The sequence below is a fragment of the Drosophila teissieri genome, chromosome X (genome assembly GCF_016746235.2).
Source record: "Drosophila teissieri strain GT53w chromosome X, Prin_Dtei_1.1, whole genome shotgun sequence".
Taxonomy (NCBI): Eukaryota; Metazoa; Arthropoda; class Insecta; order Diptera; family Drosophilidae; genus Drosophila; species Drosophila teissieri.
In genome coordinates this window covers 4,538,418-4,562,802 of record NC_053034.1, presented here as the reverse complement: position 1 = coordinate 4,562,802, position 24,385 = coordinate 4,538,418, and the positions used below count along the sequence as shown (strand labels likewise).

Below are 24,385 nucleotides of genomic sequence, written 5' to 3'. Positions count from 1 at the left end.
ATTTGAAGAAGCAATTTGAATGCTTTTGGAATTAGTTCATTTTTAAATGGGCTGTACCAAGGGTGGGCGTTCGGTATTTTCTCCACGTCACGGTCACACTGGTGGATTTGTTTTTATTTTGGTCGCAATGCAAAGTAAACACCGCAAACTGCTGCTGCGGTGCCTCCTGGTGCTGCCCCTCATCCTCCTGGTGGACTACTGCGGGCTGCTGACCCACCTGCACGAGCTGGACTTCGAACGGCACTTCCAATACCCGTTGGACGATGACGCCGCATCCGGATCTGGATCCAAATCCTCTGGACTAGAAAAGTTCTCCTACCTGCGAGTGCCCTCTTTCACGGCGGAAGTGCCAGCTGACCAGCCTGCGCGGCTCACGCTGCTCATCAAGAGCGCCGTGGGTAACTCCCAGCGGCGGGAGGCCATCCGCCGGACGTGGGGCTACGAGGGTCGCTTCTCAGACGTCCATCTGCGACGAGTGTTCCTGCTGGGCACGGCCCAGGAGAGCGAAAAAGACGTAGCCTGGGAGTCCCGGGAGCACGGCGACATTCTGCAGGCGGACTTCACGGACGCCTACTTCAACAACACGCTGAAAACCATGCTGGGAATGCGCTGGGCCAGCGAGCAGTTCAATCGCAGCGAATTCTACCTCTTCGTGGACGACGACTACTATGTTTCGGCCAAGAACGTGCTCAAGTTTTTGGGCAGGGGGCGTCAGAGCCACCAGCCGGAGGTGCTATTCGCAGGACACGTCTTCCAGACATCACCGCTGCGTCACAAATTCAGCAAGTGGTACGTTTCGCTGGAGGAATACCCCTTCGATCGCTGGCCACCGTATGTGACCGCCGGGGCGTTCATGCTGTCGCGGAAGGCACTCCGTCAGCTGTACGCCGCCAGCGTCCACCTGCCCCTCTTCCGGTTCGACGACGTTTATCTGGGCATCGTGGCCTTGAAAGCGGGAATTCCCCTCCAACACTGCGAAGACTTCCGCTTCCATCGGCCGGCGTACAAGGGACCGGACAGCTACAGTTCGGTGATAGCCTCGCATGAGTTCGGAGATCCCGAGGAGATGACTCGGGTGTGGAACGAGTGCCGCTCTGCCAACTACGCGTAGCAGCAAGGACAGGACTGAAGACCGTTGGAGATTGTATATACGAACGAGTCAACACCTATACAACAGCCTTATAAAGTATATTAGGAGGAGCAGATAATACCTCAACCGTTCAGTGAGACTTTAAACTAAGCAGCTGGTGGTAATAGTGCAAGATTCCAAGAGTAATTCATTTTAATTGTAAGCATAATGATAAAACAGTTGATTTATTGTGAGTTAACATCAATTCATATTTATAAAGATTATGTGCAAATGTCGGATAACTTTTGATGCAATATAAAGTTGATTAACATAAGAAAGCGAATAAAGAACTCAAAATCAAAATTACGCGCTCTAATTTGGCAGTTGTATCCGCTACATGGGGTTCGTGTCTCCGCTAGATGACAAGGGCTTAATTTCCAATGTGACCAAGCTAAAATATTACCAACCAAGCCCAGTGTGACCGCGCATTCGCCCAGCAAAAACAACGCAGAAACAAAACCGCGATACTATCGCCGCCGTATAAAAAGCGGCGGTCAGCGCCGAGCGCCAGTATTAAATTTGTGACGTCAAGAGATCCGCTTCGCGACCATCGAGGGCTAAGCTTCGCCAAGTGTACAGCTATACATAGAGATATATATAAGGCCGACCCCGCCAGCATCCCAGCTTAGTAATCCACTTTGCCAATCCAAAAAACCAACGCCAAAAACCAAACCAAGGTGAGTTCCATTTCGCACTCCACGCAAATTGTAACTTCGAATTTGGTCGGTTTTTGTCGATTTTCGATGGGGCATTGCCGGTAGTTTCCTTATCCATGGCGAAGAGACAGTGGTAAAAGGGGATCTTAACTGGTTTTTATTGACTGCGCTTCTTCATTGATTGCAAAAATGGCAGCGGATTTGTTATAAATATTTATTGTGCTGGTCTAGTCCGTTACTTTTTGCTCTTTCTCCTCGTTTCCATTTCTTTTCTTCTACTTTGTAACTCTTTTCTGCAGCTGTTGAAGCGCTTTTGTCGTCGCCCCTTTTGTTGACTATTTTTTTTTTTTTTTATTATTTCTTGTGTGGCTTAAACTTCAGATTTGCGCGTGTGTGTGTGAGTGCCGGCCGGCATTTTTCACTTCTTTTTTCGCCGTCTGCTTTCCGATGTGTGTATGCATGTGCATGTGTGTGCGTGCTTGGGCGGGGCGCATGTGTTGTTACTGCCCAATATCCTCCCCCACAGTGGACACCACAAAAAAAGTGACACTATGTCTTGCAAATAAATTTATTTAGTGCATTTGGCGAAAAGCAAAAATATGTTCAAATTTGAGTCTTTTCGAAATATAGAAGTAATTAGTTAAAGGACTTTGAATTATTAAATAGGTGTTGATAATAGTTGAAGTTCTCTAAAGTACAGCAAAATCTATTGAATTAGAGAATACATTTCTTGCAATTACTTGAATACCAATGAAAAATTAACTGGGAAAGAGCATATGCACATTTCATAAGGATGAAGTCACTATCTGTGCGACCTCGGCTGTTCGACGTGTGTGCTTGCAAGTTGCGAATTTTGCTGGGCGTGGTGCTGTGTCACTTGGATATCCAATATCCAGCGATTTTGAAATTGAATATATGACTAAACGCAGCCGCCTGCATAAAATGTGTATATAATGTGCACAACAACAAAGTGCTTAAAATTCATTGCAAGTCGCCGATTGCGCCTCCCTTTCGCTCTGACTCTCCCCCTCTCTAACTCTGTCTCTGTCTAGTCGCACACACTTGTGCATTTCTGCAGGAGATGAGGGTGTAAATGTAAAGCGGACGTGTCTGTCATTTCTCATTTCCCCATCTCTCCAGCTCCTTTTCTTTGCGCTCTCTCCACCCTTTCTTCTCGCCTCCTTTTTGCACTCCGTTCGTCGGCTGGTTGCCACGCATCAGCGGCTTTGACTCATTTTATTTTACATACATATGTCTGTTATGTATGTACGTATGTGCATATTCGTATTCTTATTCCCAAAACAATTTCTGTGTCTTTTGTTTTTAACGGTCTCTTGGCGCCGTCTCACTCACACCCCCGAAAAGAGCCAAAAGATATACATATTTATATCTGTAAGAGAATTAACCAAAACAGGAAGAAAGAAAGAAAGCAAAAGAAAAGCTTACAAAGCCAGGCGAAGAAGAAGCACAGCTGTGTGGGCAACGATAAATCCACCAACAAACATATGTACGTATCTATGTATGTCTTTATGTATGCAATGTGCGATGATTCATCAGCGGCTTTTAAGCGGGACGACCATATTTCGAAGTTGGAAGTTGATTCACGGCGAACTTCATTGCCCCCCCCCCATAAAAATCACCTCCTCACCGCCCCGAATCGCCATTACTCCCACTTTGTATGTATGCATGCGAAGTTGTCGTTATTGGTGATGTTGTTGTTTTTGTTGCTTAGTGGCCTCTCCTTTGTTCGGTGCAAGGAGCTGACTAATACGACACTCGTCGTTTACACGATGACCAATTAATCGAAATTCAAACTGATCGTTGAGATCGATACTACATCCCACTATGTCCTCAAATAGAAACTCAAGTTTATACAATATATGATGCGAAGATCACTACGAAGATAATTTATAAAAGCTATAAAGCTTGCCGTTCAGTTACCGCAATCAAACAACCATAATCCCCCAATGAGTTACACATTGAAAAGAATGTGCAAACATAATTCCTAGAGCAGATATTCTTTATTGTTCAGTTGCCGTTTTCTCATTATTGGCTCACCGCTGTTATTTTGGTACCGATAAAGAATTGTGGCCAATTTATTGGCATTATCAGAACAAAGATTAGCGAACCAAATAATGTTAAATTAATCATCAGTTAAATACAGCAAATCAATAGATTTTTGAACTGGTCAGAGTATTTGTATCGTAGTAAGAAATGTTTGTGGAATTGCAGCTAGTCAGGTATACATTCGTGATAAAAGTGCTGCATGAACCAAGCGGACTACGATACGCTTGTGAGCCAGGGGTAGTGGAAGTAGGGAGGGAGGGAAAATCGGCGGCCGTTAGTCAGTTAGTCAATCAACGTGATTGGCCAGCCGCTTGAGGCGCAGCTTTCCGACCATTTATGGCCATAAATGTGCAAATAAATAAATATAGATTCGCGATGCCTTTTCTCTGCTTCTCCGTTTTGCTTTTGGTGCGGTCGCTGCCCTTGTACCGATTGCATTTCAGCGCAGCTGTTCAATCGACTGCATTGCAGTCCCAATCCGACTGATGACTTGATACCAATAAGATATCGGTGCACAAAGAGGATTCTTTGTCCGGCGCAACTCTGATTGGAACTCGGGGGGCATGCTATGTGGCACGCACACTCGAATTTCGCAACTAAAAATAAACGTGATAAAATGCAGTTTAACCGCTCGACCAAGTACACATGTCTTCTGATAAGAATGTCAGTGCTAAAAAACAAAGGCCAAGAACAGCAGCAAAGCGAATTGGAGTCTTAATCTGTTTCCAGTTGGAAAGGTTCGCTGAACTCCTCGCTCTCTCCGCTGCGCTTTCTTTCTCTTTCCCTCTCCTTCTGATAGGGACACACACTTGTATGACTCGTCCTTGCTGAGCCTGTGTGTGTTTGTGGTTTTGAGTCATCGTTATCGCCCCACATTTCTCCACATGGCTATCGCTTGAGAAATCAACGGTCAACAAAGAGATATTACGTTTCTGTTTAAAGAAAATGAATTATTTATTAAGGCGCAACACAGTATCAACAAAAGCAAACAGTGAAGAACAACAAATCGTCAATCGGAAAGTTGGCTTCCTCTTACTCACCGATAACATCGATATCCTCTTCCGGCTTGGCTCCAATTGGATTTGTTTATAATTGGAAATGTTTAAATTGGAAATTCTTTTGCTCTTCCACTGTCAATAAGCTAACAGCTTGTAGCCATTGCTATGTTGTTTTATACATACCTACGAATCATATATTGGTTTTATGACTATTCGTACTGAATGTTTATATCAAAGGGAGACCGGTATGAGTATGAACAAAGTAGCTCTTATCTAACTGCCAGTGATATTTTTTTGTGGTTGAGCTATTGTATTCTTTAATTTCAATTTTCTTGTGTACTGTTTGAAATCAATATTTTTTATAAATTCGTGCCTAAGACTTTGTTATCTAAGGTGAAACCACTATCACAATTCCCAAATCAATTGGGTGTGTCAGCAAACTAAAACGAAGATCTTAACAAGTGATCGATCAGCAATTAAAGCTACGAGTACAAGAACAAGATATAATCCCAATGAAAAGATACGTTTAGTATCAAGACAAGTAATTTAAGATTCACCAAAAAACTTCTTGTTCAGATGGCCGCCCCAGCACCAGCACTCAAGGATCTGCCCAAGGTGGCCGAGAACCTGAAAAGCCAGTTGGAGGGATTCAACCAGGACAAACTGAAGAACGCCAGCACTCAGGAGAAGATCATTCTTCCCACCGCCGAAGGTGAGTTGGCTGTTGGTGAACGGCCGAAACCATGAAAACAGAAATCTAATCCCCCGGCTCACAGATGTGGCTGCCGAGAAGACCCAGCAGTCGATCTTCGAGGGTATCACCGCTTTCAATCAGAACAACTTGAAGCACACGGAGACCAACGAGAAGAACCCGTTGCCCGATAAGGAAGGTGCGTTGTAGGCCATCTAGTATATGGCATATGGTCTGGCCATATAAGGCGGCCTGCCTTAGATGGCCAATGCAGGCTCTATAATTGTGCTGTTATTTCTCCATTTCTCAACCTCTCAACTCAAATTGCAGCCATCGAGCAGGAGAAGGAGAAGAATCAGTTCATCGCCGGCATCGAGAACTTTGATGCGAAAAAGTTGAAGCACACCGAGACCAACGAGAAGAACGTGCTGCCCACCAAGGAGGTGATCGAGGCCGAGAAGCAGGCTTAAAATGGGGGCTCCAATGTGGTCAACTCCGATCCGAGATCTGAGATCCGATCCGATCCTCAGTCACCCCATCTCTCTTTTTCGACTCGCCGCATCTCACTCTTTATACGTATAAAGCTATTCCCTCTCAATTTTCAACTGCTACCAAGTTATTTGAACCGCTGCGCATGCGCGTGATAGCAAAAGTATTTTACTATTATCGTATTTCGGTTGTCCTTTTTTTTTTTGCAATATTTTTATATATATATATTTTTTGTATTAACAAGCAAGAGAGCCAGTCTCATTCCTACAGCGTAATTAACATAAAATAAACATTCGTCTATCCCATATATTTGTGCATAAATGTTTTCAAAACACACGACACACACATCATCAGAGGAAAGATAAAACGCAGATACAAAGCAATACGACAGCCAACTCACTCAGAACATTTACACAAAAAAAGACAGCAAATATATGAGAAATACTTTTTAAAAGACACGAAAAACGTATGAAGCGTATAAAACAGAAAAACAAAAAGAAATACGGTAGAAAAGCATCTATATAAAGAGTATGTGTAATTTTTTAATGAACTTTTTTTTATATACTTTACATACGATATATTTATACTGGGAAAAATAAAAACGTAAATGTAACATTTTATAACAAAAACGTACTAAAACTGCACCGACTTTCGCTTTCTGTGGGGAGGAAAACCTTTAAAATAATAACACAAATTGTTGAAATTGCCCACTTTGGGGATGTTTATATACTTTTGATTCGTAGTAATTAACTGGTCCGCTTAAATGCTAGATTTCGTAGCTACTCTCGATAAACACTAACTTCTCGTGGTCACCTCTTCGGTGTCCATGGGTGTGCTTGTTGTCTGGGCGGCCTCTGGGACACTGACAGAGGATGTGGACTCCGCGGCGGCACCCTCGCCCGAGGAATCGGCTTCGGCCTCACCACTCTTGCCGGCTTCAGCGTCTGCTGCAGCAGCAGCCGCTACTCTCGCGTCCTCGTACTTGTTGGTCTCAAACTTGCTGAGATCGGCGCCCAGCAGCCGCAGAATGTGGATGGTCTCGTCCTTGTGAACATAGGCGCGCAGACTGGAGGTGCCGCGCCAGCCCACCGTGTACAACGTAAACCTCTCGTCCACGTACTTGAGGATGCAGCTGCCCACTCCTGAAATGGAATACCATAAGCTAACCGTCAGAGCATAAGAACCGACCGAACTTACCCAATTCCTTGCAACGCTCCTGGGTTTCCTTCTTCAGTTCGTGAGTCGACGGTGGCTGCGTGGGATCGGTGCAATTGAGCATCATCACCAGGTCCTCCCGCTCCACTTGGATTCTCCTGTTGGCGCCCATGAAAGCATTGGAGGTCTGGAGACCCTCCTGGGCCAATCGGAAGGGATGCACCGTGTGCCTGTTCTCGCAGCGCACGAATGTCTTCACGCCCGTGTTAATGATTTTGATGTTGTTTTCGTTGTTGAGCACCAAATCGCGGATGGGGTCGGAGCAGTAATAGATGTTCTTCTTTTTCTCCGTGATGCAACGCGTTAGAAGGCATCGTTGGCTAAGGGATTCGTCCAGCTGGTAGAACTCCTTGATAGCCTCGTAGTCAGGATCATTTTCGCCAAAGAACACATACGGATCTTCCTTGTAGCCATGCAAACGTCGCTTTTTTCGCTGCGGTCCCCACGGGACGGACTTCTCCTCGACAGGCTTGCCCTCCTCATCCAATTGCGGCTCAGCTGCAGGCTGCTTGGCCTTCTCGTTCAGCTGCACCAGCTCCACCACATCGTTCTTCTCGAAGCTTAGCTGACGCCGCTTCTCCAAGACGGCTACAAAGAAGCCGCCGCTGTCCTGGAGATGCGGCAACACCCGAAGGCACTTGTCCAACCCGATCTTGGCCATCTCGTCGGCCGGCAGCGGGAACATACCGGGCCGTATGATGGTGTGCAGGCTTTCAGGCACCTCATCGAACTTGGTAAAGATCTGGTCCACCTCCTTGGTGGCCAGCTTCCAGTCAGTCATGCCTGGGTTGTACTTAAGACCTGGCACCAAGTGCCCCGCATCTACCAGCTCTAAGGCACCGTCAGCATCCTTGATAATGCGCTGCAGCACCGCCTCGTTCTCGATGGGATTCAATGAGCAGGTGGAGTACACCAGACGACCGCCAACCTCCAGCATTTCAGCGCCTCGGCGCACGATCCGGTACTGAATGCCGTGAAGGTTGTAGGCCTGTGCCAAGTTCCACTTGAGCCAAATGTCTGGATTCTTGCGCAGTGTGCCGTCGCCGGAGCAGGGTACATCGCACAGGATCTTATCAAACTTAAGGATCGCCTTTGAGCCGTCAGGCTTTGTGGTCAGGAGATTGGGAAAGACACTGCTGTCGTGGTTGGTCACCAACAGGCAGGGCGAGTTAAGACGCTTGGCCTGGTGAACCAGCATGTAGCAGCGGTTGTTGTCCACGTCGTTGGCCAGGACGAAGCCGGGTGGAATCTTGTGCTCTTCGGGAGCAGCGTGAAGAGCCTCTATGAGCTGGGCTGTCTTCGAACCTGGCGCGGCACACATGTCCAGAACTTTGTCTGTGGGTCGTACATCCAGGACAATCGGCGGGATCATGGACACCGCCTCCTGCCGGCTGATTCCACCCGCTGTGGTCTCCACAATAAGAAAGTTGTGCAGCCGGTATAGCGGCTCCGAGCGTCGAATGTCCTTTCGGGTGAGGTGAAGCTGGTAGGCCAGCCCGTTTGGATACCAGGGCAGGCAGAGCGGACGTTCCACATCCTCGGGCGCCTTCTGGTGCAGCTCGGCCACCGCCCTCACATACTCGGTGAATAGCTGCGTCTCAATAATAGAAAGCAGGGCCTTGGCCTCGTCCTTGAATCCTGTCACACGGAAAGTAGTGGGCAGGTTGTCCCTGATGGATTCGAGGAACTGCGACCACTCCTCCTCGCTGGCGCAGATCTTCTGCAGGTGGTAGTACTTTATGAAGAAGGCATTATCCCTTTTGATCTCCTCATACGGCAGGGCCCGACGATCGGGGCGCTCGGGACCCTATAAATATAAATATAACATATATAACAATACAATCCAAAAACGTGGAGTGCTACTCCTTTCGAATTTAGGTGACTCACGTTCTCCCGCTTTTGACGTTTGCGGGCCGCAAAGGGGTTTTGTTTCTTGTTTCGACCCATTTATCAATATCAAGCCCAAGCTATTAAATCAACTGAATAGTTACAAAAAAAATCAAGCAAACTTTAATATATTTTCCAAACGAAACGAATAAATAAAACGTGTTCGCCGGCTAACTGGCAACACTGATGGCTGAGCGTTGCCGGACAGTTGGAGCTTGGCAGGGAATATGTAACATGTTATTTAAAAAGTATTAAACACCTGGTGAATTACTTTTTACAGTAATTAGCTTCCGTCCCATGTAGTTGGTGTAAACATTTGACGTATTTTGGAAGTTTAGATTCAACGGCATTACTGAAATTTTTAGCGCCAAAATAATTCAGCGCTGCCATCTACAAACTGGTTTCCTAACTATCGATAAATAAAGTCAAACAACTAATTTTATTTTTCTAAAAACAAGAAAGAATTAGCTGTTTACAAATATTGTGCCATGCAAAGATCTTTTATTTTTTTAAATTCTTCTCAAGGACGTTATCAATATTATCAAAAAAATTAAGAGCCGCATTTGACGAGAATGTAGCTAGGCGTTCATCAGTATTTAAAATCCCCGTTAGCTGACATCGAAAGCGATAGCTGTAATCGAATCCGAATTTCCCACTTTTAAAACTAAGAAATTTGTTTAACCATCATGGAGACGCCACCCACGCCCACCATGACCACCCCACCATCATTTACAACTGAGGGCACCATGGACGACATCCAGTACCTGCTGCACCTAGAGGCGATGCGCCGTTTCCAGGAAGACAGCCGCAATGTAAAGCGCCAGGTGGAGGAGCAAGTGCGCATTTGGCTGGACGCCAAGTGTGAATATCAGCGGGAATTTGGGCGGCTGGCTAGGCTCCTTAAGTGCGGAGCGCTGCAGAAAACCGTGGATTCCCATCGTGTATCTGATGTCAATCAAATCAACCAGGCGGCCAAGGATATCGCTAGTATGCAATCCAAACTAAGCAGTGATCTACGTCCTGCCATTTTGGACTCCAACGATGTGGAGCAGTGCTTGGAGCAGCTGAACACCACCCACAAACCGCGGTTAAATCTCTGCCGGCAGCAACGAGAGTTCGCCCAGAACCAGGAAGCTTTAAAAAGTTTGCAAACCGCAGTCGATGGATTAGAGAATGGTATGGAGATGGGCATGATACAGGCAATGGATCGCCTTGTGGAGGACCTCCTCCCACCACGGGAAACAAACAACTAGTCTGTCGTCTCAAATGTATATATGGTTTTGGGGTATAAACTAGTTTATAACAATAAAAACGGAGACTTGCGAATGAAAACTATGAGCTACAACGGTGGCATGTCCATCCGGAGAAGAGCATTGGTAGCGGCAATCTAGAACACAGATTTAATGCTGATTAAGCTCAGTTCTTTAAGCGGACAAAAAGGGAGATTACCATTTGGAGCGCTTGGACCAGTCTTTTGGCGTCCAGTGCAGACACTTTGAGTCAATGCGGATCTTGCGCTTGTCCATTGCGCGCCGGTGCTGCTCGATGGTATCGCGGTTGATGCACACGATGTACTGGCCCTTGTAGTAGTTGATCAGGTTTAGGTTCTGCAGCGTTGAGATCACGTCCTCTTTTTTGATGGATGTGCATTCGCAGATGTCGCTGTAAAGAAAAATGAGAAATGAATGATGGTTCTACAATGAAGCACAATCTCTCTGGTTTGAAAACTCATTACTATAAGTTTTATAACTAGCCATACTTTATTGTTATGGTGGGCTTCTCGCCGTCCGTGCTCGGGTTTTGGCTGATAAAGATCTCCAGTATGGTTTGCGCCCAGTACGAACGATACGACAGCAAACCCAGATCAGACAATGGTTTCTCCGGCGATCCCGTCTTGCCCTCAAACTTGGACAACTCGTAGCTGAACTCAATGAGCAGTTTGCCGTAGCCCTTGCGCTGATAGGGAGGCATTGTAAGAATGCAGGCCACGTTGTAGTCCTCGGTACTCTCCTTCTCCTTGGAAAAGTAACCTACTATGTGGAAGCCGCGCGAGTCGAACTCGGTCATTACGTAAAAGAGAAACGGATCTGTATCATAGTACAGAGTCTTGTGGTCGAGAAAGAGTTTGGCAAGCAGGCACAAGTTCTGGGCATACACCTTATTTTTACGGCCGTCGATTTCAAAGAAGGAAATTGTGTGTTTGCGGTAGATCTCGTTACCCGGCGGATGCCTAAGATTGCACTTAGACAGGTGCCTCTCCAGGCATTTCCTGCTTTTCCTGTACTTCAGGCAGAACTCGCAGATGTAGATGCAGGACATTTGACACAGCTCTTGCGGATAAGGTGAGAAATACCAGGGCTTAATGCGATGCCTGCCCAGCTCAATCATCTCCACGTTCTTCATGCGGGTGACCACGTCGTCCTGGTGCGTAACCATGCTGCCGGATTGCCTCGGCGTGGGCGTCTTGCCATCCTGCGATCCATCACCATCCTCATTGGCCGCACCGCTTATCAAACCATCGCCGGTCACATGCACGGGCGTTGCCGTGGGTGTCTGTGGAGTTGTAGGATGCGGATGTGACTGCTGCTGTTGACTCGGCAGGCTGTGGTGTCCATGGGCCGAGCCTCCGTGGACTTTTCGCTTGCGATTGATGCGTTTTTGAAGGGCTGCGGCCAGATTGTTGCCATTCACAAGCTCTCCCCCACTGCTGGGTGTCCCGGGAGGAACTACAGAGCTGGGAATACCTGCAGGGGGAGGAACACTGCCTGATGCAGCAGTGGGAGTCACGGGGATGGCTGCCGGAGTACCGGAACCAGGATGTTGTGGCGATGTAGGCCGGGAAACGCTGCCCGCTAAGGAATGGTGGCGCTGGGGCGTCGTCACTCCGGTGCTAGTGCCCGTTTGGGAGCCGTCCCGCCGCGGAAATTGCACTTTTCGTGTGTACAGATCCTCTTCGTTGACCCATTCGTCCAAGCGCTTGTTGACTGCGAATTAGCGCTTACAATAAAAATGTTCTCACTCGACGATCTCGTACTCACAATCCACATAGTGCACGTAAAACTGCCGGCGCCCGTCCAACTCTTTGATGCTCACAATCTCCGCCAGCGGCCAATCGTCCGTTTTGTGCATTCTGACGGGCAAACGACATCCCTCGGTAAGGGCAGCCTACAAGTTTACGGTTTTAGACCATTATATTGAACACCCAAAATACTCCAAAGCGTTCTCAAACCTACCGTTGACTCGCAAATGGAGGCCACATCGTCGTCGAACTCATATTTGTGGTTAATTTTCATTTGTTTATATTTTACGTGTTTTTTTCGCCCTAAAAAAGCAGCGTTGCCAGATGGCGAAATGGCAATAACTATCGACAAATCGATTAACGCCACAGTGACATCAGCGGTTTAAAAATATCGATGACATGGGCAGTGCTGCGCAGCGTCGCGTCGCCTTTTCAAAGTGCTGCACAATACAACAACAATTCCAAAGAGTTCTTCGGTACGGGTTCGGTATTTTTTCTCATGTGCCTACTTTGCAATTAAACAATTTCGCCCGCTTACAGACAGCTGTAAGATAATAAACCCAACCGTTCGACTCTGTTGCAGTTGATAGAATTTGAGTGCGCGGCAATGTGCTCCCTTCTTTTCAGTTGCCAAACCAAAAAAGAAAAACGCTGAGAAGGTCAGAGAAATGTACACAGGCGCATACCTGCGCCCGTGTGTGTTTGTGTGTGTGTGTGCGTGCGTGCATTCGTGTGTGCTCGTGTGAGTGCGCAGAAAGTTATACAGCTGTCATGGACTGCCGTATTTATCAATAAATAACTACTGTGATCAGCGGAAAACTTCAGTTACTGGGTAATTGTGACTACAACTGCAGGGCAAGTGTGCCGCAGTGACCAAATGCTGGCGTGCTGAGCGGGGAATTGGTGAAAAAGCTGTGGCAAAATGACGTGTTTTGCGCTAGTGTTGCCACTGACAACAGCCGCAGGGCTGCCAACTGGATGCGCATTTTCCTAAATAGCCTCCTTGATTATAATAATTAGTTTGTAAATGGCTATGCAATCTTGTGTTGATTATTAGATGGAAGCTTAGAGCAAAAGCCGATTTACCAACCTCTACGGATTGCCCCTAAACAATAAACAGCATTTGACAACCCTGACATGCAGTGCAGTTGGCAACACTGTTTGATAGCCCAAAAAAAAAAAGAAATATGGAAAACGACCAGTGCTTTTAAAAGAAATTCGAAGTCAGTGGGCCGCAAAGGGTCGCCAAAGACTAAAAAGACGCACCTGCCACCACCCACCACCCCTTGACGCTTGTCCGCTTAACCACAACAAAAACAAATGGGCCAAAACACGCAGTCAGTGGGCCAATGTCTCAGTTCCAGTTTTAGTCTCACCTTCATCCCCATTTCCCAATCAATTGCAGTGATCCGGGCGCACACATTTCCGTATTCCGCTTTGCTGGCGAGTAATCCGAATCCCCTTGCCTAGGAACCTGCATAAATGCCGCGGACAGAGGTTTGAGCCGAAGGATAACTACTGACGACAGGCCTGTCAAGTGCAGCAGGAGTCCCGAGTGATAAGCAATAGGTGGGCTCCCCCAGTAGTTCACAGCGTCTGGAAGCCAGGAGAAGGCGGTAGGAATCGGCGGCACAGCCGGAACAGTAGTTGCAGTCGCGGTGGCGACCATAAGGCGGCTGGGCAGCTGGGCTACTTAGAAAAATCGCGAAGAGAAGAAACAGTTTGTAAGTAGTGGATAGGAACTCGAGATATACCCGTTTTCTAAAACAAACTTCCTCCACAGATTCGAGGAATTCGAATGGCATTTGTTTTTTTCGTTCGTTGCGTGCCACCAAAGGAAAGAAGATGAACAATGAACAAACGCCGTCATCATCGGACACACCGGCGGATCGTGTGGGATCTGGTGGAGCAGCTGCCAAACTGCCGACGATCATACCAGATACGCCCATCGTCTCGATTGCCGCTGGCACGATGAGCGAGAGCACCACGACGACCACCGCCACCAAGACAACGCCAACGCCATTTCCGCAGGAGCAGCTCATGACCATGATGTCGGACCATGTGGCCAAGGTGGACGCACAGCTTGACGAGGCCTGCAGAAACCAGGGGGCCAAAGACGACGACTGCCAAGGAGCGGCAGCAATGGCTGCCAACCATGTAGCCACCAGCGGCAGTAGCAGCAGAGGCAGTGACCCCAAGAAGTCATCATCCCCTAGTAATAGCACTGGTAACCACGCCGTAACCACAGAGGCTGCCAAAGGCTCTCCAGCAGCAGAAGATTCGTCCTTCTCGCAAGTCTTTGCCATGCTGAAGGATTCGCCCAACGCTGAACTGTCGCGGCCAAACCGCAGAGTTCTCCAGTACGGGGCCACTGCCAAGGGCAAGACCCAGGACGATCAGAATGTCGGCAAGCGACAGAAGAAGAAAAAGGTAAGTGCGTTCTGGCAGAGTTTCAACTTAAGGTGGAAATATAGCTCTTTTTTTTTAGCAGAAACCCAGTTAAGATATTGTTTTATTAAGTGAAAGGTATCATTTTGTTATTCGCAAAATTTCTCATTTGAGTGCGTTCTGGGATCCTGAAACTATGGATCTGACTATCATATCTTATCCATAAATGGTCAGTGTTGAATAGAGCTTTACTAGAGCTTTACTTAGTTTAGAAACAACTTTAGAAAAGTGGGATTTTGATTTTTGATGGAATGCAAGTATTGCTGTTAGGCATTAAATCCGATTTCAATGTTACCCCCATGGTATATCATTTCAAACTAGAGATCAATATTGTTTATTTGCCCACATTTAATGATTAACGTTGTTCGAAAATGAACTTTGTAACAAAGAAAGTGTATGATATGATATAAATTTTGGAAAATAATATTAGAGCGACGACTAGACACTTTACAAACACACTTTTATCGAAAGGCGAATTGTATTTCAAAACAATTTATCGGCAAAGCGAACCCCCCTAATGAAACCTATGCGCGAATTTTAGCTTTAGTACCGTTTACGAAGTTAATGGCAAAGTAGAATTTGAAAAAACTTGCGTTGGTTCGAAATATATTGGACCAAATGTACGGTCATCTCGCTCTGGCCAACTTGGTTTGTGGCTTTCGAAAAGGTTCCGTTACTTTTGGTCCGATCCACTGTTCGCACGCAGGAAATTTAAACCAAGAGGAGAGAGAGCCAAGTTCACTGCAATTTCTACAATTTCCACAGATTGCAGTCGGTTTTTGACCAGCGCTTACGATAATTATTGAAATTCAGACTCCGATTCGGGCAGGCAGAAGGAACGGATAAAACCGCAAAGCGTTTGTTTATCTAACAACAACATTGGCGACAACCGCGGCATTAACCACACAAGCTTCTCGTCTTTTCCCGTTATTATTTCAATTATTGTGTTTTTTTTTTTTGTGTTCGTGTGCAACACCATATACATATGTGTGTACGTATGTACATCGTTTATTTACTGGAACCGTGTGCTATTTAATACTTCAATTGCTCTGTGGTCGCTACTCCAGCAGTTCGCATAAGAAACTTGGGAGGGCATGTGTTTGGAATAAGTGGAGCTGCGATTTCTTTTGATTTTTTTAGGTTAAGTCGCAGCGATTAATGTTTTACATATGTACATTTGTGTTCGTGTTGGTAACTGAAAAACTAGCTAAACTAATTGCCGAATTTTTCCCACGTCTTTGCAGACAAAGTACGATACTTGGGAAGATAGCGATTTTAATGATCTGGACGACGCATCATTGAAAAAACTTCTAGAAGAGGCCTACTGGTATCGAAATCCAGGCGATAGGAAGAACAAGAGCCCGCGATTTCTGGTAAGTTTAGGCTCATGTACACACATATATGTGCACATAAGCATATGTGTGTATGTATTGGCTTTGCCTGCACCACATTGAGGCGTACAATAACAGTGCATTAACATCTACACCCCTGCAGCAAATGCTCAAAAAGGCTGAGTACGACGAGGAGATCTCTTATCGTGCCATCAAATCCTGCATCACACTCAACCCATCCGCACTAACACCCAGTGCAGCAACAGGCTCAAGCGGCGGGAGCAGCAGCAGTGCAGGCCACAACAGCAGCTACAACTCCACCAATCACCGGTCCACGGATCCCGGCCAGCGGCACAAGCAGGGCGGCTCCCTGCAGGATCTCGTCGAGGCGGCGCACCGCAGCGAACTGGCCACAACCTCGGCGGCAGCAGCAGCGGCGTCGGCGGCGACAACGGCAGCAACCCAACGTTTCAACTGTGATTACCAGCTGAGTGGCCGCCCCAATCGCCGCCAGCAGCAGCACAACCAAAACGCCACCTCCTCCGCATCCGCATCCAAAAAGATCAAGAACTCAAACGTCTCGGGCCGGCAGCGCGAAGGAGGCAGCCTGCCCAGCAGTGTTAACTTTGACCCGTCAGCTGCCATGGATGCCAAGCAGCACAAGCAACAGGCTCAGCCTTCGTCCGAAGCTGCAGGAGGTTCGTTTTCGGGATCGGTTGGTAACAAGCACCACCACCGCAGCAGCACCGGCAGTTGCAGCAGCCTGCCAAGTCATTTGGGCGATCGCGATCCGGAGGCTAGCACCCAGTTTGACTTGGACGTGGACGATGCGACGGGTGTCGGTGCCAGCGCCGGCGTCGGCGGTGTCCAAGACGACTTCATGTTGGAGGTAAGCGATGTTAAGTATTGGTACATTAAAGTGGGTAAAGTGGAGGGCGGTTTGAGAGGCTAGATCATTTTCCACATAGTACATAAAACAGATGAGGCTTCTTTGTACATTGCTAATTCCCCCGCTCTTCATTTCCTGTATAGCAACTGGACCCTCAGAACCCCTCAGTGAAGTTTCTGCTTGATGCCCTCAACGACAAGCCATTGGAGGCCAGGTACAGCGGTGCCAGCAAAAAGTTCCTAATCGACGACCGGTTGCATTTTTCCGTCCTGGAGTTGTCTGCCAGGAGGAAGCTGCAGCAGCAGGCACAATACCTGGCCGCCCTCACCGGACAATTTGGTCTCGGCCTGGAGGAGGAGAAGCGCAAGGTAGAGGCCGGCTACGTGTCGCTCAACGACAACTACACGGCGTGCTCCTCAGTTTACGGCGGCGGTGCTGGTTCGCCAGCTGCCGTGGAGGGCAGCAAGCCCTCGACCTCCTCTTCGTCCTCGTCTACCGGTAGCAACTGCGGTGCCTCCTCTGACACACTGTCCAGCGATCTTCGTCCTGCTAAGATTGGACGCATGGTCCCCGCCGCAGCATCTGTGGCAGCTGCGCCGATGGGTGGCAAGACCACAACGGTGAGTTAATTTAAGGGTTTTTGTTACAAGTCTATAAGTGCAACTTGTGACACTTCTTTGACTGCTAATACAAAGTCCGGGAGTTCGGCTCATGTTTACTTCATCATCCTTTTTTATTTATTACAGCGTCAGCTAGACGAGAACGGAAATGCATTGGGCGATGGCTTTGGTAGCAGTGCATCCAGTGGAGCCAGTGCAGTCGCCAGCAGTAGTAACGGCAATGGAAACCAGTTCACAGCCCTAATAACCACCACGGTGGGATCCAGTGCACCCACATCTTCTGCCGCACACCGTCAGAATAGCGTCTCCACGCTGCTCTCTACGGGCACCAACACCACGACTACGGCCATGGCAGCGGCGGCGGTGGCTGCATCCTACAGCCAGTTGCAACAGACACCGGGCGGCGGCGCGGCTGGGGCTGGTTCGGGAATCGGTATTGGTCTGCAGCAGCCCACCAAGCAGAAGGCGAAGAAGAAGTCGCAGCAGGAACGCAACACGACCACTGTGGATGTGGAGTCGGTTGCCGGCTATAGGGGCAATGATCCTGTCGAGCAGCTCGTCAAGTATATTGAAAACGATGTCAACGGTGGCGGGAACAGCGCCGCTGGACAGCGCAAGAAGGAGCGCAAGAAGCAAAACAAGCTCAAGAAGAGCAACTCGCTGGAGGAGCTGCGCACCTGCTCGAAAATGGAGGTGGACGATCTGAAGCGCCAGTCGGCTACCACGGAGATGATGCGCCAGAAGAAGGGCACGAACAATGCGTCCTCGGGCGGATCGTCGTCGACGGCCTCTGGTTCCTCAAACAGTGGCAAGCACAACTCGGCATCCGTGGCGGATATTAACAAAAACTGCAACAAGGAGCAGCAACAGCAGTCGACGCCGACGGTTCAAGTGCGCAACAACACAAATCCAGGATCGCAGCAGCGAAAGGGCGAACGTCGGTCTTGGGGCACCGAGGAGTTGCAGTACCTGGGTGACCACCAGGAAATCGCCGCTGCCTGGTCGGAGCCGGAGACTGTGCGCCAAAAGCAACTGCCACTGGCGCTGCCCGCCTTGGCGCGCATGTCCGAACTGGATGCCCTGAATACCGTCCTGTCGGAGACCGCTGAGTTCCATGTGGTTACCAAGAAGAAGAAACCAAAGAAGCAGCGTGCCGTTACCATGGATGATGCGGCGGTGGCTGCGGCTGCAGGCACGGGCGGCAACTTGCAGCGCATGCAGCAGATCACCAAGTCCGCGTCCTCCAACATTATGTCCCAGCGGATGCACTACTATACCCCGTACAACAGCAACAACGGAGGAGGCAGTGCCAACTACAAGCAACAGCAGCAACAGAGCCAACAGTACCAGGAGCACTACCAGGCGCAACAGGGGCAGCATCACCATCACCACCACCATCATCACCACCATCATCACCACCACAGCGGCTCGGCGGTTTCGAATCAGGTGGATAGCTCGCGGCGCAAGTCCACTTCGTCAATGCCGCCATCGGAAAAGTCTGACTCCAGTGATCTCGACTCTGTCCACTCGCTGCCCATTCAAACGGGCAAGAAGAAGAGCCTCGGCGGTGGCAACAACAAGCAGCGGGCGGCGCAGGCAGCCAGTCAACGCCAGGCCAAGCAAAACAACAACTCTGCAGCCCCCATTTCGTATGCGGATATCGCCCGAAACAAGAAGGAGGCCTTGAACAATGCCACGGCCAGCGACACAGAGCTGGAGCTGGGCGACAAAATGCAGAGCAAGTGTGGCGGCAAATCCAAGTCGCGGCCCGACTTTCCGGAGCTGCCAGGTGCTGTTACGACAGGGGCTGCAATTGGAGGTGCAGTCAATCAGGCGACTGTTGTCAGCAACCAAACTTCGCCGCCGTCCTCGTCCAGTTCGATCAGTTATTCGCAGAGTCTTAATGCAACGCCGCCCAGCAGCAGCAGCGATGCAGAGTCCACAAACTCGCCAGAGTTGCTTGCGCAGGTGCAGATACCGAACTACAGCATGGCCACGCCTACCCTAACATCCTCCACGATCAGCAGTGTCAGCAGCTCTGCCGCCAGCACCTCATTTACGTCCTGCTCACCCCCAGCTCTGCAGAAATCCAAGAGCGTGGAGCACGACACCAGCTACAGCTGCAACAGCAGCAACTTGGATCAACAGTATCCGGCACTAGAAAGGACCGTCAAGCGGCATAGCACCAACAACGTGTCTGTGGCCGTCGCAGCCTCTACCTCGGCATCGGCGTCCTCCTCTTTGTACAACTTTGCAGCGGCAGCCAAGCAGCAGCTGGCGGAGAACGCCTATTCGGCCTTATCACCGCCAGCAGCAGTAACAACTACCTCAACCGCAGTCGCAGTCTCAGCTCCAGTTCCAGCTCCAGCTTCAGCTCCAGCTGCAGTTACAGTTCCTTGTTATTCCTCATCCTCCACACAAGGCTCGACTCAATCTTTATCTTCTACTGCATCGTCGGCTATAGCTTTATCGTCGGGCAAGGCAAAGGCCAAGCCAAAGGAGCTATCGCCCAGCAGCAGTTTCAGCAAGAAGCCAACGAAGCCTAGTCAAGACACACCGTCAATCAGTCTGTCCATTTCCACCACGCCTAAGGCGACCACCAGCACCAGCACTACTACTACACAAAAGACCACGGCTGCCACGCAGACCGAGGGAGCCAAGAAGCTGATCAGCGGCATCCACAAGCTGCCCAGCAGCAATTGCATTGCCAAGGGAGCCGGGGCCGTTTTGGAGGCCAGCGCCGGCAGACGTGCTGTGATTATACTCAATGATGATCGCGAAGCGGGCAGGAGCAACAATGAGTTCATATTTGGTGATTTCAACGAGGATGAGCTGAAGCTCTTTGACGATAACTTGGATGATGAGGAGGAGGGCCAGCACAAGCAGTCTTCAAACAAAAAACAGCAAACAGAGGCGGAATCTGATGTGGGCCAAGATGACACCGAGGACGTGGACCAAGAACTAGACAAGGAACTGGAATGCCTGGGGCGACGACCAGAGAAGAAGCAAGAGCGACAGCAGGATGTCAGCGCCAGCAGCGATCAACATCTGAATGATTCTGGTGCAGCTTCGGATGCGGTCAACAGCTCGGCCAGCCTTGACATGCTCTCAATTTCTGCAGAGGCGGCACAATCGTCACCTAATGCGGGGGCAACCGCTTCCTCATCCAGCGCCGCCAGTCTTATGAACTCGTCCACGCCATCGGGTGCTTCATCCGCGTCGGCAAGCACCTCCACCTCATCGTCCTCGGTCTCGATTTCATCCTCCTCGGGCGGCAACGGGGCCGCTTGTCTGGCATCCGTTTCCGGTATGCTTGGAGGAGTGGCCAATCAGTCGGGGGATAGCGGCATCTATGCTGCCGCCAACACGTCCATTAAGGAGCACGTTAACACTTTCCTGAGCAAGGCCAGCAGCAGCGAGGAGACGCTGCCGAGTCCCCACTCCATATCGATGCAACAGTTGGAAACGTGCAACGACATCGAGGCGGCCATCATAGCCGCGGCCCGTGCTGCCGCTGCTGCCCGGAGCACCAGTTGCAGTCGCAGCAACTCCCAGGAGCAGGAGACCGTGCATTCGCAGGTCAAGACCAAGGCGACTCCCAATCCCAATCCGGAGACAAAGGTTGTTCTGCCGGTGTTTATGACCTACAACGATGACGACGAGGAGGACGACGAGAGCCTGCAGGAACTGAGCTTCATGGCCGACCTTAAGGCGGATGCAGTTCCGGAGGATATTTCGGTGCTACCGCCACCGCCTTCACGTCCGGCGATGATGACCAACACGGAACTAATCGTCGACTACATCGCCAAGAGTGAGTACTCGGGTTTGGGTTTCCTTTCTGGTTTTAGCCATGCTATCAACTATTGGTATTCACACACCTTTGTGAGAGCAGCAAGTAAAGGCCGCATTATTAACACTTCCACGTGCACTTTTGCAGCCTGGAATGCCATTGCCAACAGCAAGTATGTAACGTACTACAACGAGCTGGAGCAGGAGACCTAGAAACCACACAAACAGCAATCGCTGCAGCATCAGCGAAATCGAAATCAGCATCTTCGTCGTCAATCACAGTAGCAACGTCAGCAATATCGGCAGCAATCTAATGAGAGCACCCAACATCGGCTGAAATCAGTAGAGCAGTTTATTTGGAATTGCGTGCTCTGAAAGTTTAAATATTTTTTGTTTGCTGGGCCATCGTTTATATATCTACCGATATCGTACACACACTACAAATTATTGCTATAACGATACGCTTTTATGCTAATTAATGTAACAAGTCGATAGACGAACTATTGATTAACTTTTGCAAACGCGGCAGCCGAGGATCAGGGTAGACATCTGGGGTCAGCATTGTCAAGGAGTATCAGGTGTCTGTGTTTCCAGTGTGAGTGCATGCGAGTGCCTGAGATTAAGAATATAGGATCTATTTAGATGCAGGGCGATAATGTAGGGGTGTGGTTCCGGTTCCGCATGCCCAATAGGTTAACTATTGAAAAAGGGATTTATATGGAGGAATAGAGCGTTCAGCTGTGAATAAGAAGGATATCATAACTAAGAAAGTGAACTTACAAGATAAAAAGTGGTCGCGGGACAGGAGGACAGCTATAAGTGAATATTTATTTAACGTAAGTTGACCGAGATTTAACCGTTTTTTTTCGCCACAAGATGCGATGTTCAGAGATAGTGATGTTCAATCAAGCATTTGGATCTGCTTTTGTTAATTTACAACCTTCTGGCTCCCGAAAACGCAACGTTTTACCATTACTATTACTATTACTATTAATATTACTGTACTTTAATTATTATTATACAATTACGCAACCGTTTTTTTTCGTCATTGTTTCAAATGCCCAATCTGGGCGCGTTGTTGGAGGAAATCCTAATCCTAGATATTAGAAAGAGTCAACGTCGCGTGTACATAGTGGACCAGAAGTCGTGGAGGCAGTTCGATCATTGAGTTTATGGATTAGAAACAGAACCGAACAGAACAGAAACGAACAGAGAGCCCCGCGGAAGATATTTGATATGTGTGTATGATAACGACTATTTAAAGTAAACTATGTAAGGCCCGCTTTTTAGCTCCGGCTAGCCATAAATAAGCCTAAAGAGGAGAGTATGTTAAACCGAATAATCGCAAACAGAGAACCACAAAATACCAGCAAAAACACTATTATGCACTTACGAAAAATGCCGCCGTTTAGCAGGGAGAGCCTCAGAAGGACTCTCCGAAGGTAAAGAAGTATAGATATCGTAACCATTTAAACAAAAATTAAAAGTAAACATCAAAAAAGTTCAGTAGAGAAGAAATGAATTGGAGACGGAGAAACAAACAATAATCGTTAAGTAAACTCGTAGCATAAAGAGCGCAACTAAATTGCTATCAATAGAAATATACATTATATACGTGCATCTATTAACGTAACTTTTTTTTGATAATGCAAACGTTAACCGTTTAAAATCGAGTATGTAAGAGCAGGTAACAGTTAGTGTGAACAAAGTCGGAATAGAATTACGGAAACAAATCATAAAATTACATTAAATTATCTAAAGTGCGAAACGAGAAAGCCTATCTAGAAAGCTAATTATTAAAACATTTAAAAATCCGATTTGGAATGCCCACTCCTTAAGTCCGAATAAACAGAACAAACAGTGCGAAATGTTTTTAGATATATGTGAAACTGTTTTGCTTCAATTGCTGTATATTTTGAAAATAAAAGTAAAGTCAAATACCGAAAAGCGGGACATATACCCAACAGCAATCAACCCCGAGTCCCGAACCCTTGACCCTCTTAAACTCCGCATGCGACACTCGGCCAGAGCTGTTGCTGCACTGCTCTAAACCATGTTAGCCATCCGAAGCAGAATCAAAAATCAAAGCATTAGAATTTTAACTAAGTTGCTAGGAGGATGATGATAATATGGAACATATGAAATATTTGTATCTGTACCACACACATTAAGAAGACACTATGAAAAACACTAGTTTACAAATTCCGCCTTTTGGCGGTTACCTTGAAGAGCGTTATATTTTCTAATTATTTGGGGGCTGCTGAAAGCGAATTTGTATCATAACCTAGCTTACAGTAGTTTTTATCTTGCGAATATTAATAACAACTTGAGGAGAATGGAATAACCTGTCTTGAATTCTTTAAAGAACTATATTTGATTTATTTGAGATTTTAGTTTTCAATGTTTCGTGTTTAATGGGCTGGTGATCGACTTCTGTTTTTGCCGGTTAACATTTCCTTTCACACCCAACGCTCTTTTTCGAAAATATCAAAAACTTACCCTGTTCTATTTACAATACGCATGTTTAATTTCAGCCAACTCAAATTAGTCTAAGAAACGTGTTTTTAAAGACGTACATCTCTCGTGTAAACTAGTGTTATATATGTACAACCACTAAGTCAAACTAAGCCAATGTACACTGCAACAATTTTAGACAATTGAGAACTAACAAGGAACAAAAACAAGATACACAAATCCGAAAATATGAGAGTATGGAAAACAAAATTAAATTAAATTATACGCTAGGCCAGTAATTCAAAATAATACTGAAATATTATAAATTACTTATAAACAAAAGGAAAAACACAAAAAAAAGTTTCTTATGTGTGTATTTATGTAATATATATATTGTAGTTGTGTGTATGTGTATATAAATAGTAAATTGTGACTCGAGACAAAGAAAATCACCGAGGCATATGAAGGATCAGGATAATCGGACATTCAATTTCCCGCTATATAGTAAACCGCCTTTTTCGTAGGACGAGGGTGGCTCGAGCTTGGAGTTTGGAGGTCGAGTCTTCGGCCGACAGACCAAAACTAGGATTGTTTTAGTTTCGCCTTTTGTTTTTACGTAGCTAGCGTATTGTTCAATTTATCGGATATTAGATATCGGAGTAATCGCTCGAGTTGCGTACAGTTAAGTCTGCATTATTTCCGT

General features: G+C 47.6%; 6 protein-coding genes across 10 annotated transcripts; 4 read left to right on the top strand and 2 right to left on the bottom strand.

Annotated features, from left to right (window-relative positions):
* Positions 1–96: 96 nt before the first annotated feature.
* LOC122624287 (beta-1,3-galactosyltransferase brn) lies at positions 97–1,368 on the top strand. Its single transcript, XM_043803782.1, has one exon. It carries the CDS (start codon positions 128–130, stop codon positions 1,109–1,111), a length of 984 nt encoding a protein of 327 aa, XP_043659717.1. The 5' UTR covers positions 97–127; the 3' UTR covers positions 1,112–1,368.
* Positions 1,369–1,639: 271 nt separating this feature from the next.
* Positions 1,640–6,337, top strand: LOC122623861 (thymosin beta). The gene is made up of 4 exons (XM_043803223.1): positions 1,640–1,806; positions 5,427–5,562; positions 5,627–5,740; positions 5,872–6,337. The coding sequence occupies exons 2-4, from the start codon at positions 5,427–5,429 to the stop codon at positions 6,009–6,011; spliced, it is 390 nt and encodes a 129-aa protein (XP_043659158.1). The 5' UTR covers positions 1,640–1,806; the 3' UTR covers positions 6,012–6,337.
* A 390-nt stretch (positions 6,338–6,727) lies between these two features.
* On the bottom strand, positions 6,728–9,315 carry LOC122623860 (tRNA (cytosine(34)-C(5))-methyltransferase). Its single transcript, XM_043803222.1, has 3 exons — positions 9,133–9,315; positions 7,228–9,052; positions 6,728–7,172 (listed from the first exon to the last, which is right to left on the bottom strand). The coding sequence occupies exons 1-3, from the start codon at positions 9,190–9,192 to the stop codon at positions 6,826–6,828; spliced, it is 2,232 nt and encodes a 743-aa protein (XP_043659157.1). The 5' UTR covers positions 9,193–9,315; the 3' UTR covers positions 6,728–6,825.
* Positions 9,316–9,721: 406 nt separating this feature from the next.
* On the top strand, positions 9,722–10,464 carry LOC122624950 (augmin complex subunit dgt4). Its single transcript, XM_043804740.1, has one exon. It carries the CDS (start codon positions 9,819–9,821, stop codon positions 10,383–10,385), a length of 567 nt encoding a protein of 188 aa, XP_043660675.1. The 5' UTR covers positions 9,722–9,818; the 3' UTR covers positions 10,386–10,464.
* On the bottom strand, positions 10,388–12,570 carry LOC122624949 (histone acetyltransferase Tip60). The gene is made up of 5 exons (XM_043804738.1): positions 12,366–12,570; positions 12,171–12,297; positions 10,892–12,116; positions 10,582–10,794; positions 10,388–10,519 (listed from the first exon to the last, which is right to left on the bottom strand). Coding segments are annotated over exons 1-5 (1,626 nt in total). The 5' UTR covers positions 12,426–12,570; the 3' UTR covers positions 10,388–10,518.
* Positions 12,571–12,623: 53 nt separating this feature from the next.
* On the top strand, positions 12,624–23,003 carry LOC122624947 (pneumococcal serine-rich repeat protein). Of its 5 annotated transcripts, none has more exons than XM_043804734.1 (8): positions 12,624–12,810; positions 13,557–13,875; positions 13,935–14,581; positions 15,844–15,972; positions 16,094–16,819; positions 16,963–17,439; positions 17,566–21,250; positions 21,377–23,003. In XM_043804734.1, the coding sequence occupies exons 3-8, from the start codon at positions 13,997–13,999 to the stop codon at positions 21,439–21,441; spliced, it is 5,667 nt and encodes a 1,888-aa protein (XP_043660669.1). In that variant the 5' UTR covers positions 12,624–12,810; positions 13,557–13,875; positions 13,935–13,996; the 3' UTR covers positions 21,442–23,003. The 5 variants fall into 5 exon arrangements, with proteins under 5 accessions (XP_043660669.1, XP_043660668.1, XP_043660672.1 ...); XM_043804733.1 differs by having other exon boundaries at positions 12,625–12,983; XM_043804737.1 differs by lacking the exons at positions 12,624–12,810; positions 13,557–13,875; positions 13,935–14,581 and adding an exon at positions 15,292–15,370.
* The last annotated feature ends 1,382 nt before the right edge of the window (positions 23,004–24,385 follow it).

What these genes read in the sequence shown, in the direction of transcription:
- LOC122623861 (XM_043803223.1), top strand. Translation starts at nt 5,427, where the DNA reads ATGGCCGCCCCAGCACCAGCACTCAAGGATCTGCCCAAGGTGGCCGAG. An exon ending in CATTCTTCCCACCGCCGAAG is followed by an intron (nt 5,563 to 5,626) that starts GTGAGTTGGCTG and finishes CCCGGCTCACAG; the next exon opens with ATGTGGCTGCCGAGAAGACC. An exon ending in CCCGTTGCCCGATAAGGAAG is followed by an intron (nt 5,741 to 5,871) that starts GTGCGTTGTAGG and finishes CTCAAATTGCAG; the next exon opens with CCATCGAGCAGGAGAAGGAG.
- LOC122624287 (XM_043803782.1), top strand. Translation starts at nt 128, where the DNA reads ATGCAAAGTAAACACCGCAAACTGCTGCTGCGGTGCCTCCTGGTGCTG.
- LOC122624947 (XM_043804734.1), top strand. Translation starts at nt 13,997, where the DNA reads ATGAACAATGAACAAACGCCGTCATCATCGGACACACCGGCGGATCGT. An exon ending in ACAAGAGCCCGCGATTTCTG is followed by an intron (nt 15,973 to 16,093) that starts GTAAGTTTAGGC and finishes ACACCCCTGCAG; the next exon opens with CAAATGCTCAAAAAGGCTGA. An exon ending in TGGGTGGCAAGACCACAACG is followed by an intron (nt 17,440 to 17,565) that starts GTGAGTTAATTT and finishes TATTTATTACAG; the next exon opens with CGTCAGCTAGACGAGAACGG.
- LOC122624950 (XM_043804740.1), top strand. Translation starts at nt 9,819, where the DNA reads ATGGAGACGCCACCCACGCCCACCATGACCACCCCACCATCATTTACA.
- LOC122623860 (XM_043803222.1), bottom strand. Translation starts at nt 9,192, where the DNA reads ATGGGTCGAAACAAGAAACAAAACCCCTTTGCGGCCCGCAAACGTCAA. An exon ending in AACGTCAAAAGCGGGAGAAC is followed by an intron (nt 9,053 to 9,132) that starts GTGAGTCACCTA and finishes TTATATTTATAG; the next exon opens with GGTCCCGAGCGCCCCGATCG. An exon ending in GGAGCGTTGCAAGGAATTGG is followed by an intron (nt 7,173 to 7,227) that starts GTAAGTTCGGTC and finishes ATTCCATTTCAG; the next exon opens with GAGTGGGCAGCTGCATCCTC.
- LOC122624949 (XM_043804738.1), bottom strand. Translation starts at nt 12,425, where the DNA reads ATGAAAATTAACCACAAATATGAGTTCGACGACGATGTGGCCTCCATT. An exon ending in CCTCCATTTGCGAGTCAACG is followed by an intron (nt 12,298 to 12,365) that starts GTAGGTTTGAGA and finishes GTAAACTTGTAG; the next exon opens with GCTGCCCTTACCGAGGGATG. An exon ending in TTACGTGCACTATGTGGATT is followed by an intron (nt 12,117 to 12,170) that starts GTGAGTACGAGA and finishes GCTAATTCGCAG; the next exon opens with TCAACAAGCGCTTGGACGAA.